Raw genomic sequence first — 14,027 nt, 5'->3', positions numbered from 1 at the left:
AAAAAAAAAAAAAAAAAAAAACGTAACTGACTGGTGGTTTATCAGGTGACCTCAGGGAGACACACGTATGTGCCTGATTAATGGGACACATTAACTCCTTTTTCCCTTCCTCCCTCAGCCCCCAGGGCCCTGTGTACAGGTGAGCTACAAAGTCTGGTTCTGGGTTGGAGGGCATGAGCTGAGTCTGGAAGGAATTACCTGCTGCAATTCCTCTATTCCCAGCGGGGCAGAGTGGGCCAGGGTGTCTGCTGTCAACGCCACAAGCTGGGAGCCTCTCACCAAGCTCTCTCTGGTCTGCTTGGGTAAGAGACTGTGGCCTCCCTCCGCTCGGCGCCCTGGAGGGTGGGAGGTGCCTTCCTGAGTGGGCAGCTGAGACGTCTTCTCTCTACCCTCCAGATTCAGCCTCTGCCCCCCACAGCGTGGCCGTCAGCAGCATTGCTGGGAGCACGGAGCTACTGGTGACCTGGCAGCCAGGGCCTGGGGAGCCACAGGAGCACGTAGTGGACTGGGCTGGAGATGGGGACCCCCTAGAGAAACTCAACTGGGTCTGGCTTCCCCCTGGGAACCTCAGTGCTCTGCTACCAGGTGAGGCCTGGGGTCACCTGGGTTTCCATCACAGCTGTTAAAGAACAGGAGATGGATGGGTGGATTTGTAAGAGGGAGTGTGGCTGGGCACGGTGGCTCACGCCTATGACCCCAGCACTTTGGGAGGCTGAGGCGGGTGGATCACCTGAGGTCAGGAGTTCAAGAGCAGCCTGGCCAATATGGCGAAACCCCGTCTCTACTAAAAATATGAAAATTAGGCCGGGCGCGTTGGCTCACGCCTGTAATCCCAGCACTTTGGGAGGCCGAGGCAGGTGGATCACCTGAGGTCAGGAGTTTGAGACCAGCCTGACCAATATGGTGAAACCCTGTCTCTAAAATAAATAAATAAATAAATAAATACAAAAATTAGCTGGGCATGGTGGCGCATGCCTGTAATCCCCGCTACTGGAGAGGCTGAAGAAGGAGAATGGCTTGAGCCAAGGCGACAGGAGCGAGACTCCATCTCAAAAAAAAAAAGAGAGAGGGAGTGTTATGATTAAAGTAAGGTGATGGCTTCGTGGCTCACGCCTGTAATCCCAGCACTTTGGGAGGCTGAGGTGGGCAGATCACCTGAGATCAGGTGTTTGAGACCAGACTGGCCAATATGGTGAAACCCCATCTCTACTAAAAGTACAAAAATTAGCGGGGTGTGGTGGCGCATGCCTGTAGGCCCAGCTACTTGGGAGGTGGAGGTTGCAGCGAGCGGAGATTACACCATTGCACTCCAGCCTGGATGACAGAGTGAGACTCAGTCTCAATAAATAAGTAAATAAATCAATAAATAATAAAGTAGTGTAAATTCACACAAGACTTTTGTTTGCTTTTTGGAGGATCCCACTCTGTGGCCCAGGCTGGAGTGCAGTGGCATGATCTCGGCTCACTGCAACCTCCGCCTCCGGGAGGGCAGTGGTGTGATCTCGGCTCACTGCAACCTCTGCCTCCTGGGTTCAAGTGATTCTCGTGACTCAGCTTCCTGAGTAGCTGGGACTACAGGAGCATGCCACCACGCCCGACTAATTCTTGTATTTTTTTTTTTTTTTTTTTAGTAGAGACTGGGTTTCACCATGTTGGCTAGGCTGGTCTCCATCTCCTGACCTCAAGTGATCTGCTTGCCTTGGCCTCCCAAAGTGCTGTGATTACAAGCATGAACCACCTCGCCCAGCCTTCTTTATTTTTTTTTCTTTGAGACGGAGGCTGGCTCTGTCACCTACGCTGGAGTGCAGTGGTGAGATCTCAGCTCACTATAGCCTTCGCCTCTGGGGTTCAAGCAAATCTCGTGGCTCAACCTCCAGGGTCACAGGTGCCTGCCACCACGCCTGGCTAATTTTTGTATTTTTAGTAGAGGCGGGGTTTCACTATGTTGGCCAGGCTGGTCTCAAACTCATGACCTTAAATAATCCACCTGTCTCAGCCTCCCAAAATGATGGGATTACAGGCATGAACCACTGGGCCCAGCCCTTTTTTTTTTTTTTTTTTTTTTTTTTTTTTTGAGACAGGGTCTCACTGTCACCCAGGCTGGAGGACAGTGCGTGATCTCAGCTGACTGCAGCCTCAACCTCCATGGCTTACAGTTCTCCCACCTCAGGGCCCCAAGGAACTGGGATTACAGGCATGCACCACGAAGCCCCACTAGTTTTTGTATTTTTTGTAGAGGTGGGATTTCTCCATGTTGCCCAGGCTGTTCTTGAACTCCTGAGCTCAGGCAATCCGCCTGCCTTGGCCTCCCAAAGTGCTGGAATGACAGGCATGAGCTACTGTACCTGGCAAGAAATCCTTATAAATAAATAAATAAATAAATAAATAAATAAAAGGACTTGGAAGAGCTGAGAAGATATTCGATGACAAATTTAGGACACAATCCCAAGACCCACAAGGCTATATGAGGCAAAGAAGTCAAGGCCCCCCCCCCCGCCAAAAAAAAAGAAGTCAAGGCCCAGTTATGGAAAATTCCTAGTTGGGGAAGGGTACGTCGATGCCATAGGATTCAATCTCCAATCAGAGGAGGGATTGCAGCAGCCTCAGCTACCAAGGCAGGTGCTGTCAATTGCCTGCTCATATGTTTGACCACCTCAGAGCCCCAAGGCCCCTTCCAGCTGCCCACACTTATGTTTCCCAGCCTGAGGGCTTTTTCTGGTCACTGAGGCATTTTCCTGCTGGAGAAGCAAGATGGAAATACTGAAAAGTTAAGGGCCCTCAGAAGCAGCCCTCCACCATAAGTAATGAGGCTTGGTGGATAAATACCCCAGCTCCCTCCTCCTGAGCTGGGCTGACTCTACAATGCCTGCTCTCTGCTGTCCCCAAGAGGTCCCCTGTGGGACTGCATCTCAGGGGATGCAGTTGTCCACAGTGAGAATTTGTTTCTTCCCCATTTCACTCCCCTACTGCCCAATTGGGATTTTCTGGGATTACCTCCCAGATAAATGACTGACACTCAAATCCTTATCTGAGGGTGTCCTTCTGGGGACCCCCATGAAGACACCTAGCAAGTAGGAAATGAGCAGGGGAAGGAGAGCCAACTCTAACTGGTCTTTTTTCCTTTGTCACTCAGGGAATTTCACGGTCGGGGTCCCCTATCGAATCACTGTGACCGCAGTCTCTGCTTCCGGCTTGGCCTCTGCACCCCCCGTCTGGGGGTTCAGAGAGGAACTAGGTAAGAAGTGGGGCTGGAGGATGGGGGGCTCCTGGAACCCAGGCCAACCTTGACCTACTGCCTTCCTCCTCAGCACCCCTAGTAGGGCCAACACTTTGGCGACTCCAAGATGCCCCTCCAGGGACCCCTGTCATAGCATGGGGAGAAGTCCCAAGGCACCAGCTTCGGGGCCACCTCACCCATTACACCCTGTGTTCACGGAGTGGAAACCACCCCTCCGTCTGCATGAATGGTGAGCTTCCCTGCCTGCCAGCCTGTCCTCCCAGCCCCCACAAGACCCACCCATCAGTCAGCCCCCCGCCTTGTCCCCACGTGGGCCTCTTTGGCCCAGGGACCATACATGGTGTCATCAATGCCTTCTTGGCTGTCAGTGTAATGGAGTCTCATTTGACCATTAAAAATGAAGACGCCAATCTATATTTATTGGCATAGAAAGATGCTTGTCATATTTTATTAGTGAAAAAGATAAAAGGATGACAAAACTCCATGGTATGGTTCCTTTTTTTTTTTTTTTTTTTGAAATGGATTCTCACTCTGTACCCAGGCTGGAGTGCAGTGGCATGATCTCAGTTCACTACAAACTCTGCCTCCCGGGTCCGAGTGATTCTCCTGTCTCAGCCTCCCGATTAGCTGGGATTATAGGCACCTGCCACCACACCAGGCGAATTTTTGTATTTTAGTAGAGACAGGGTTTCATCATGTTGGCCAGGCTGGTCTCGAACTCCTGAGCTCAGGTGGTCCGTCCGGCTCAGCCTCTCAAAGTGCTGGGATTACAGGCGTGAGCCACTGCACCTGGTCTATTTTGCTAATCTTGTTTAAATTTATCTGGCATATATATTTTTTCCTTAGAGTCTTTGGTGTCATTTCACCCCTAAATACATCAGTACTTCAGTTTTTCTGTCTGATAGACTTGTGTTTAACATAATTACCTTGCCTTGATTGTACCTTGCAAAATTTTACATGTCACTAAGTTAAAAGTTATATATATACGTACATATATATCTACAAAATTTATATATTATTATTATTATTTTATTTTATTTATTTTTTTTAAAGATGGGGTTTCACCATGTTGGTCAGGCCGGTCTTGAACTCCCAACCTCAGGTGATCCGCCCGCCTTGGCCTCCAAAGTGCTTGGATTACAGGCGTGAGCCACCACGCCTGGCCGATATTTATATATTATTTAAAATATATATATAGAAGGCTGGTCATGGTGGGTCACGCTTGTAATCTCAGCACTTTGAGAGGCCAAGGCGGGAAGATCACTTGAGATTAGGAGTTCCAGACCAGCCTGGCCAAGATGGTGAAACCCCATCTCTACTAAAAATATAAAAATTGGCCAGGCATGGTGGTGCAGACCTGTAATCCAGCTACTAGGGAAGCTGAGGCACTAGAATTGCTTGAACCTGGGAGGTGGAGGTTGCAGTGAGCCGAGATTGTCCCGCTGCACGCCAGCCTGGGCGACAGAGTGAGACTGTCTAAAAACAAAAACAAAAAACAAAACAAAATAATATCTAAGCAGTGTATGAGATGGTGATAGTGCTGAGTAGAGAATGAAGCAAGGGGCCGGGCGTGGTGGCTCATACCTGTAATCCCAGCTACTCGTGAGGCCGAGGCAGGAGAATCACTTGAACCCAGAGGTGGAGGCTGTGGTAACCTGAGATCACGGTAAGCTGAAACTCCATCCCCAAAAAAAAAAAAAAAAAAATGAGGCGGGACCTATGCAGATACCTGGAAGAGAATGCTGCATTGCAGATAGTGGGAAGAGCACGTGCAAAGGCCCTGGGGTAGGCTTGACCACCTCCCCAACTTCTTTGTGTTCTCCAGTGAGTTGCAACACACAGAGTGTCACCCTGCCTGACCTTCCTTGGGGTCCCTGTGAGCTGTGGGTGACGGCATCCACCATCGCTGGACAAGGCCCTCCTGGTCCCATCCTCCGGCTTCACCTACCAGGTAGGGGGGTTGGGATGGGGTTGCCACAGGGAGGGGGTGGGCTCCACGGGGGTAGAGGTAGCGTCTGGATTCATTACATGGAAGCGGGGCACAGTGGCTCACGCCTGTAATCCTAACACTCTGAGAGGCTGAGGCAGGTGGATCACTTGAGCCCAGGAGTTCAAGACCAGCCTGGACAACATAGTGAAACCCCATCTCTACAAAAAATAACATTAGCTGGATGTGGCAGCACACGCCTGCGGTCCCAGCTCCTGGAGAGGCTGAGGCTCAAGGATCGCTGGAGCCCAGGAGTTGGAGGCTGCAGTAGGCTGATTACACCACTGCCCTCCAGTCTAGGCAACATAGCAAGACACTGCCTTTAAAAAAAGATAAGAACTGGCTCACACCTATAATCTCAGCATTTTGGGAGGCTGGGGTGGGTGGCTCACTAGAGGTCAGTAGTTTGAGACCAGCCTGGCCAACATGGCAAAACCCTGTCTCTACTAAAAACACAAAAATTAGCCAGGTGTGGTGGCATGCGGCTGTAATCCCAACTACTTGGGAGGCTGAGACAAGAGAATTGCTTGAACCCGGGAGGCGGAGGTTGCAGTGAGCCAAGATCGTGCCACTGCACTCCAGCCTGGGCGACAGAGCAAGACTTGGTCTCAAAAATAAAAATAAAATAAATACAATAAAATAAAAAATTAAGAATTATCTCTTGGCCAGGTGTGGTGGCTCACTCCTGTAATCCCAGCACTTTGGGAGGCCAAGGCGGGCGGATCACGAGGTCAGGAGTTTGAGACCAGCCTGGCCAACATGGTGAAACCCCGTCTCTACTAAAAATACAAAAATTAGCTGGGTGTGGTGGCATGTGTCTATAACCCCAGCTACTTGGGAGGCTGAGGCAGGAGAATCACTTGAACCCGGGAGGCAGAGGTTGCAGTGAGCCGAGATCACGCCACTGCACTCTACCCTGGCGACAGAGCGAGACTCCATCTCAAAAACAAAATCAAATCAAATAAAAAAATTAAGAATGATCTCTTTCCTACCCTACCAGATAACACCCTGAGGTGGAAAGTTCTGCCGGGCCTCCTGTTCTTGTGGGCCTTGTTCCTGATGGGCTGTGGCCTGAGGCTGGCCACCTCTGGAAGGTGAGGCTGTCAGATGCGTACATCTCTGCCCATGTGGGGAAGGCAACTGGCCATCTTGCTGAGCTTCCATGGGGCTTGAAGGGAGGCCTCGGGGCTCAGTCACATTCATGGCCCCTGCACCCTGGGCTGGGGCATCTGGCCACCTGGATCCGCTGCTCTGACTCCTCCCGGCTTGCCAGGTGCCACCACCTACGGCATAAGATGCTGCCCCGCTGGGTCTGGGAGAAGGTTCCTGATCCTGCCAACAGCAGTTCAGGCCAGCCCCACATAGAGGTGAGTCCAGCGGCCGGCTCGTCAGAGCAGAGATCGGGGAGTCCTGGAGCAGTAGGGAGGGGTGAGGCGTGGGCAGGGGTGGCTGGGGCAGGATTATAGGTTCTTCTCTTCCCAGCAAGTCCCTGAGGCCCAGCCCCTTAGGGACTTCCCCATACTGGAAGTGGAGGAGATGGAGCCACCACCGCCGGTTATGGAGTCCCCCCAGCAGCCCCGGGCCACCGCCCCGCTTGACTCTGGGTATGAGAAGCACTTCCTGCCCACACCCGAGGAGCTTGGGCTTCTGGGGCCCCTCAGGCAGCAGGTTCTGGCCTGAACCTCACCTCTGGCTGGGGGCTGCCAGCCAGGCCAGAGGGGTGCTCATGCAGGCTGCACCCCAGTCCTGGATTAGCCCTCTTGATGGATGAAGACATGGAGGGCTCAGAGAGGCTGAGTCACTTGACTGAGGACACCCAGCCAAGCAGAGCTGGGACTGAAGGACTCCTACAGAGAAGGGCTTCGCCCCCCTGGGGAAGACATGGATGGAAGATGGAGCAAAGGAAAATACATGAAATTTGAGAGTGGCAGCTGCCTGCCAAAATCTGTTCTGCTGTAACAGAACTGCATTTGGAGCCCAGCACCGTAGCTCAAGCCTGTAATCCCAGCACTTTGGCAGGCCAAGGTGGAAGGATCGCTTAAGTCCAGGAGTTCGAGACACAGCCTGGGCAACATAGTGAGACCCCTCTCTACAAAAACAAAACATCAAAAACAAAAACAATTAGCTGGGCATGGTGGCATGCACCTGTAGTCCCAGCTACTTTGGAGGCTGAGGCAGGAGGATCATTTGAGCCCAGGATTCTGAGGCTGCAGAGAGCTGTGGTGTGCACCACTGCACTCCAGGCTGGGTGACAAAATGAGACTCTATCTCAAAAATAAATAATAAATAAAAGCAAAAAAAAAAGAAAGAAAAGAAAGGTAAATAGAAAAAAAAGAAAAGGCGGTGCCCCACATTTGGGCACCATCTCAGCTCCCTTGCAGCGAGGTGCATGGACTGAGTTCTTGACAACAGAATGTGGTCAGAAGTGACATGTACCAACACAGGGTCTGGGTGGGGCTCCCCCGTACCTTTTCCTTCCCTATGAGCTGGAACATAACACATGCCTATGATCCAGTTTTGGCCATACCCAAGGGGAAGGTGGGGGAAGAAATAGAAAGGAACCTGAATCCTGAATCACCACATGGATCAGAACCACTGAGAAAAATAAACTTTTATATTTTTATAGCTACTGTAGCTTTGAGGTCTTTTTTGTTATAGCAACTCAATCTATACACTCACTGATTCATATTCTTTCACTGTAGCAGGGTTTAGCCCTCAAATTTCCCACCAGGAGATGATGCAGTGATTCTGTGCTGACTACACACACGTTCAAGCTGTCTGAGTGCTTTCGCCTTTTATTTTCAAGTATAAAGGCTTCATCGCAGAAGGAGGCCAGGGTCACAGGCAATGGGCGAGGGGTCTGGAAGCCCAGGTGTAAGTGGACGTTCGGGCTAGCTGGCTCCCAGGTGCCATGGCCAGTCCTGTGGTGCCCTGTCTGTGCCTGGGATCCTCTTCTGGGTGCCAAGAGGCCGAGGTAGCTGAGAGAGGAGCTGGACGTGGGGTGGAGGGGCACGGGCTCACATGACCGCACAACACTGGCACGTCTTTTGCTTAGGGCCACTGGCCTCTTCACCCTCGGTGGGGGCAGGTGCCTCAGGCTGCCGGGCAAGCGCATAGGTGGGCACAGGGTGGGCACTGGGGTTGGCGCTGGGCCCCTCCCCCCGAAGCAGTGGCTGGCATTCGGCGTGCTGCTCTGGGGCTGGGGTCTCGGCCAGAAGGGGTGTGGCATCCCCCAAGGGGACTTGGCCCTCAGCAGCGGTTTGGGGCTTCACTTCCTCCTCCAGGGCTCCTACAGGCTTCTCCTGAGGCTGGGGTCCTTCCTCCTCTGGCTGTGTCTCCGTGTTAGCCTCAAGGGGAGTCCCTGCCTCACTCCCCTCCTCTGCCTGGGATTCACTTCCTTCCCTGGACTCCTGTCGTTCTAGACTCAGACCTTCCTTGGCCCCCTGGGTCTTCTCTGCCTCCAGTGGTCCCTCCTCTCCTCTTCTCTCTGCCTCCAATGGTTCCTCTCCTCCCCTTCTCTCCGCCTGCAGTGGTTCTTCACTTGCCTCCGGCTCTTCCTCACCTCCTTTCTTCTCTACTCCCCGTGGTTCTTCTGCCTCCTCCTTCTCTGCCCTTCGCTCTTCCTCACCTCCTTCCTTCTCTGCCCTCCAATCTCCCTCAACTTCTTTTCTCTCTATGCCCAGTGGTCCCTCCACTCCCTCCCTCTCTGTCCCCAGCTTTTCTGCACCTCCTCTGCTCTCCAGCTCCAACTTCCACCCCTCCCCTTTCCTCTCCACCGCCGGCGACATCTCCACCCCCTCCCTCTGTGCCCCTGGCTTTTCCTCACCTGCTATGCCCATGGATTCTTCTGCTTCCCTCTCCTCTGCCTCCCAGGACTCCTCGCCTCCTCCCGTCACAGCCCCCTGAGCCCCCGACAGACTCTCATTGCTTCCTTCCCTCCCTGCCACCACGGGCCCTTCCAACCCTTCCACCAGCAGCTCCTCCCACTCCTCGCTCAGAGTCACTCTCTCCACCCAAATGAAAGACCCCTCCTCTCCTCCGGAGCCCCCCGGCCCATCACCCTCAGGGCTGCCCTTGGGAACATCTTCCCCTTTTCTGGAAGCTGCTGCCTCTAATCTCTCCTGAAGCCTAGGCAAGCTGGTCTGCATGGCCTCGGGGACCCTGCCTACCTCCCCCATGGCCTCTGTGTCGCTGCCGCCCACCCCCTCCCAGACCACCTCCACAACGCCCCTGTCCTCCTTCACCCAGCCTGGGAGCTCCAGGCTGCCAGCTCTCTTCCTGTCTCCGATGGCTTCCAGCACCACTTCCTCCACCTTAGCCTCCAGCTCAGGGCCCGTGGCCCCTGTGGCACAGTCCTCCGTGGCCCTCGGCCCCTCCCACACCACACTCACCACGCCCCCTCCTTTGGCCTCGGCCACCTGCCCTTGGGATGGCGCTGCCCTCTGACCTGGCCCCTGCTCTGGAGGGAGGCTCAGGCCGGGACAGGGGCCATTGGCTTCTGAGGAGTCCCCTGTTGCCCTGGGGACCTGCCTTGCGGCTGGCAGAAACCCCACGACATCCTCCCTGGGCTCAGAGGGGGACTCTGGCGGCGTGCCCACTATTCCGGCCGGCAGGGAGGTTCTCTTGTTCAGATCAGTCTGGCCTGGGGAGTCAGAGGCAGAGGGGAGAGGACAAAAGGGAAGACAGGGTGAAGAGGGAACAAGAGGACTCCCATCCACGCTCCCTTGGGGTCACCTGCTCACACCCAGGCTCTGGGGTGACCTGGTCCCCAGACCTAGAGGCTCCCACACTTACCTGCGGAACCTGCCTCGATGATGGGCTGGGAGAGAGGACGGTGACCCTGCAGGCAGGGCGGAGACAAGGTCAGGCTGGCCCTCATCCCCACCCTCAACCTCCCTGCATGCCAGGCCCCACCCCGCCACCCCCAAATACCCTCGATGGCTCCCTGTTACCTTCAGGATCAAACTCCACATTGCACCTCCGCCCTCTCACCCTATGTTCCAGGGCCTTGCACAGTCAGTGCTTAACAATACTGCATTCACATAGCCAGTCTCCTGTATTAGGGGCCTACTTTGCCAGTTACTGATGTTATATGGACAAGGGACACTTAAGCCTTTTGCCATTGGCACTTACATTCCAATAAACATAAATACAAATTAATTTTTTTTTGAGACGGAGTCTTGCTGTGTCGCCCAGGCTGGAGTGCGGTGGCGCCTTCTCGGCTCTGCAACCTCCGCCTCCCAGGTTCAAGTGATTCTCCTGCCTCAGCCTCCTGAGTAGCTGGGACTACAGACATGCACCACCATGTCCAGCTAATTTTTGTATTTTTAGTAGAGATGGGGTTTCACCATGTTGGCCAGGCTGGTCTTGAACTCCTAACCTCGTGATCCACCTGCCTCAGCCTCCCAAAGTACTGGGATTACAGGCGTGAGCCACCATGCTTGGCATACTTTGTTTTTGTTTTTGTTTTTTTGAGACAGAGTCTCGCTGTGTCATCCAGGCTGGAGTGCAGTGGTGTGATCTCGGCTCACTGCAACCTCTGCCTCCCGGTTCAAGCGATTCCCCTGCCTCAGCCTCCCGAGTACCTGGGATTACATTCGCCTGCCACCACGCCTGGCTAATTTTTTGTGTCTCTGTCTCTAGGGTTCAAGTGATTCTTCTGCCTCAGCCTCCCCAGTAGCTGGGACTAGAGGGACATGCCACCACACCGGGCTAATTTTTTTGTGTTTTTAGTATAGACAGGGTTTCGCCATGTTGGCCAGGCTGTTCTCCAACTCCTGACCTTAAGTGATCTATCCACCTTGGCCTCCCAAAGTGCTGGGATTACAGGCGTGAGCCGCCGTGTTCAGCCTGCCCACATGTTCTGCATTTCTCATCTGGCTGTATTAGTAACCATACATCAAAACTCTCCTGGCCGGGCACGGTGGCACACATCTGTCAACCCAGCACTTAGGGAGGCCGAGGCAAGTGGATCACTTGAGGTCAAGAGTTGGAGACCAGCCTGGCCAACATGGTGAAACCCCGTCTCTGCTTAAAATACAAAAATCAGCTGGGCGTGGTGGCAGGCACCTGTGATCCCAGCTACTCGGGAGGCTGAGGCAGGAGAATCACCTGAACCTGGAAGAAAGAGGTTACAGTGAGCCAAGATCATTCCAGCCTGGGGGACAGAGTAAGACTCTGCCTCAAAAAAAATAAAAAAGAAAAAGAAAAAAAAGCCTTTCCTTATTCCTGTTCCTAGTGCTAAGCTATGATCTCACCAGTCCTCCCAACAGCAATTCTTGTACTGTTTATTTTTTATTTTTATTTTTTGAGATGGAGTCTCACTATGTCACCCTGGCTGGAGTGCAGTGGCATGATTTCAGCTCACTGCAGCCTCTGCCTTCCCGGTTCAAGTGATTCTTCTGCCTCAGCCTCCTGAGTAGCTGGGATTACAGGCACACGGCGCCATGCCCGGCTAATTTTTGTATTTTTAGTAGAGACAGGGTTTCGCCATATTGGCCAGGCTGGTTTTGAACTCCCGACCTCGTATCCACCCGCTTGCCCTCCCAAAGTGCTGGGATTACAGGCATGAGCCACCATGCCCGGACGGTTTGCACTGCTGTTATTCCCATTTTAGAGATGGGGAAACTAAGGCCTGGGAAAGGAAATGGACTTGCCCAAGACCTCCGAGCAAAGTGACAGCGGGTGGTGGGTCGAATGCAGACCTGGTGGCCAGGCTGCACTTGGAGAAAGCTCCACTTCCGTTCCATGTCCCGCTTTGACGCCTGCTGGCCACTACCCCCATCCCACTCCCCGATCCCCACCCCTCACCTGTCTGCGCCAGCTGGGCCTGCCTGAGGGCTTGTGTTGGGCACCTGTGGAAGCACTTTGCAACAGCTGCAGCTGGGACTGGAGTCTGAGGAAGAGAGAGGGCTGCTAGGAGCTGGGCCCCCAGGTTCCTTGGGCTCCCAGGCTCAAGCCACCACATCCTTGAATGTGCCCAGGGTCTGGATCTCACCCAGCTAGGGCAGGGTTCGGGCAGCGCTAGCGGGTCTCCACTCACGTGAATAAACTGTCTTCCAGGTTCCGGATTCGGGCCTGAGCCTGGCCCTCCGGTGACTGGGGATCCTTCCAGGTGGGGTCCTCGGACGGCTCTGGCTCTGCAGCTGCCCCGTCCATTAGCCAGCGTTCCCGGAGAGTCTTCCTCTGGTCAGGAGAAGGGAGTCGGGGCTGGGCATACAGACTACTCCGCTCCATGTAAAGTCCCCTCCCGATGGCTGCAGGCTGGGCAGGTATCTTACCACCACCTCACAACCACCTAGCTGTGACATACATCAGGGCCATAGTGCCCCCAGCGCTGCAGGTGGGCAGACTCCCCATGTTCCCATATCCCTTCCATAATGAAACAGGCATTGCCAAAGTGAAATCAATGTCCCTCCCTACTGGCCCCTCCCTACCCCAAAGCGGGACTTCGGGCTCCTCTCCATCTCGCTCAAATTGGGACAAACCACCATCCCTGTCCCAGACTTTTCCCCAAACGGAACCAATGTCCCCAAGACCACCCCACTTCGTCCCTCCCAGGCTAGGAAAGACATCCCCCGCCGCGCCCAAGCTGGAACCAATGTCCCCAACCGCCCGCTGTCCCCCCAAAATTGGATACAGGCTCCTATCATCCCCTACATTGACTTGCAAAGACACCCCCCACTTCATGCCCCAGGCTAGGCAGGCGCCCCCGCCCGCCCCCAACCTTGAGCCGCTCCACGCGGAGTTTCTCCTCCTCCAGCTCCCGGCGCGCGGCGCGGATCTCCTCCTGCAGCCGCCGCTTCTCCTGCGCACAGAGGACCCGGAGCTGCCCGCCGGCCGGGCGCGGCCTCTGCCACCTCCTCTTCCCTCCCTTTCCCCTCCCTCCTCCGCGGGGCTCCCTGGAGCTCCCAGGGCTCCCGAGGCAGCGAGCCCGGCGGGGGTGGCCCAGCGCGGGTCTGCGCCCAGGGCGGGGAGGGGGCTGCGGAGACGCTGACTCAGCGGCGGGCGGACTGGGGGCAGGGAGGGCGGGGCGGGGGCGGGGCCGGCCGCGCCCGGGATGCTGCGGAGGCCTCGCCCGCGCCCAATGGGGGTCCGCGGATGGGGGGTGTAGGGGGTGGGGCTTGGGACAGCGATCCGAAGGAGGGGCAGAGCTGGGGAGCTCCAAGATATGAGGTTCAGAAAAATGGGGATCAAAGGGAGGGTGCGGCCGGGCGCGGCGGCTCGAGCCGGTAATCACCGGACATCTGGAGGCCGAGGCGGACAGATCGCTTGAGGTCAGGAGTTCTAAACTACCCTGGCCAACATGGTGAAACGCTGGCTCTACTAAAAATACGAAAGTTAGCTGGGCGTGGTGGCGCGCGCCTGTAGTCTCAGCTACTGGGGAGGCTGAGGCAGGAGAATGGCTTGAACCCGGGAGGCGGAGGTTGCAGCGAGCGGAGATCGCACCACTGCACTCCAGCCTGGGCGACAGAGCGAGACTCCGTCTCAAAAACAAAAGTGGGGGGAGGGTACTGGAGAGATGGGGATCCGCAATGGGGGTGCAGCCATGGGAGGCCAGAGTAACCGGAGTGTAGAGATGGAATCTGGAGAAATGGTGTTCAGAGGTCGGGGTGCAGAGAGATGGGGTACAGGAGTGGGGTGAAGATAGATGGGATACAGAAGTTGAGTGCACCAGGCGCGGTGGCTCACGCCTGTAATCCTAGCACTTTGGGAGGCCGAGGCGGGTGGATCACGAGGTCAAGAGATCGAGACCATCCTGGTCAACATGGTGAAACCCCATCTCTACTAAAAATACAAAAA

At 54.8% G+C, this 14,027-nt stretch overlaps 2 protein-coding genes across 4 annotated transcripts in view; one reads left to right on the top strand and one right to left on the bottom strand.

Moving 5' to 3' along the window:
* IL27RA (interleukin 27 receptor subunit alpha) overlaps positions 1-7,856 on the top strand; it is a 19,890-nt gene extending 12,034 nt beyond the window's left edge. For all 3 annotated transcript variants that reach the window (XM_017497643.2, XM_017497645.2, XM_037727536.1), the window contains 8 exons: positions 119-302; positions 397-585; positions 3,134-3,235; positions 3,309-3,467; positions 5,064-5,189; positions 6,226-6,319; positions 6,499-6,592; positions 6,708-7,856. In XM_017497643.2, coding sequence (XP_017353132.1) covers positions 119-302; positions 397-585; positions 3,134-3,235; positions 3,309-3,467; positions 5,064-5,189; positions 6,226-6,319; positions 6,499-6,592; positions 6,708-6,905 — 1,146 coding nt within the window. In that variant the 3' untranslated portion in view covers positions 6,906-7,856. The remainder of the gene's footprint in view (positions 1-118; positions 303-396; positions 586-3,133; positions 3,236-3,308; positions 3,468-5,063; positions 5,190-6,225; positions 6,320-6,498; positions 6,593-6,707) is intronic.
* A 146-nt stretch (positions 7,857-8,002) lies between these two features.
* PALM3 (paralemmin 3) overlaps positions 8,003-14,027 on the bottom strand; it is a 10,468-nt gene continuing 4,443 nt past the window's right edge. Inside the window, exons 3-7 of the mRNA XM_017497641.2 lie at positions 12,952-13,032; positions 12,268-12,410; positions 12,036-12,120; positions 10,020-10,065; positions 8,003-9,867 (exon numbers count right to left, since the gene is read on the bottom strand). Coding sequence (XP_017353130.1) covers positions 8,243-9,867; positions 10,020-10,065; positions 12,036-12,120; positions 12,268-12,410; positions 12,952-13,032 — 1,980 coding nt within the window. The 3' untranslated portion in view covers positions 8,003-8,242. The remainder of the gene's footprint in view (positions 9,868-10,019; positions 10,066-12,035; positions 12,121-12,267; positions 12,411-12,951; positions 13,033-14,027) is intronic.

The sequence above is a fragment of the Cebus imitator genome, unplaced genomic scaffold, assembly GCF_001604975.1.
Source record: "Cebus imitator isolate Cc_AM_T3 unplaced genomic scaffold, Cebus_imitator-1.0 Scaffold234, whole genome shotgun sequence".
Taxonomy (NCBI): Eukaryota; Metazoa; Chordata; class Mammalia; order Primates; family Cebidae; genus Cebus; species Cebus imitator.
Note: the sequence above shows the minus strand (reverse complement) of the source record. Positions and strands in the feature narration are given on the sequence as shown.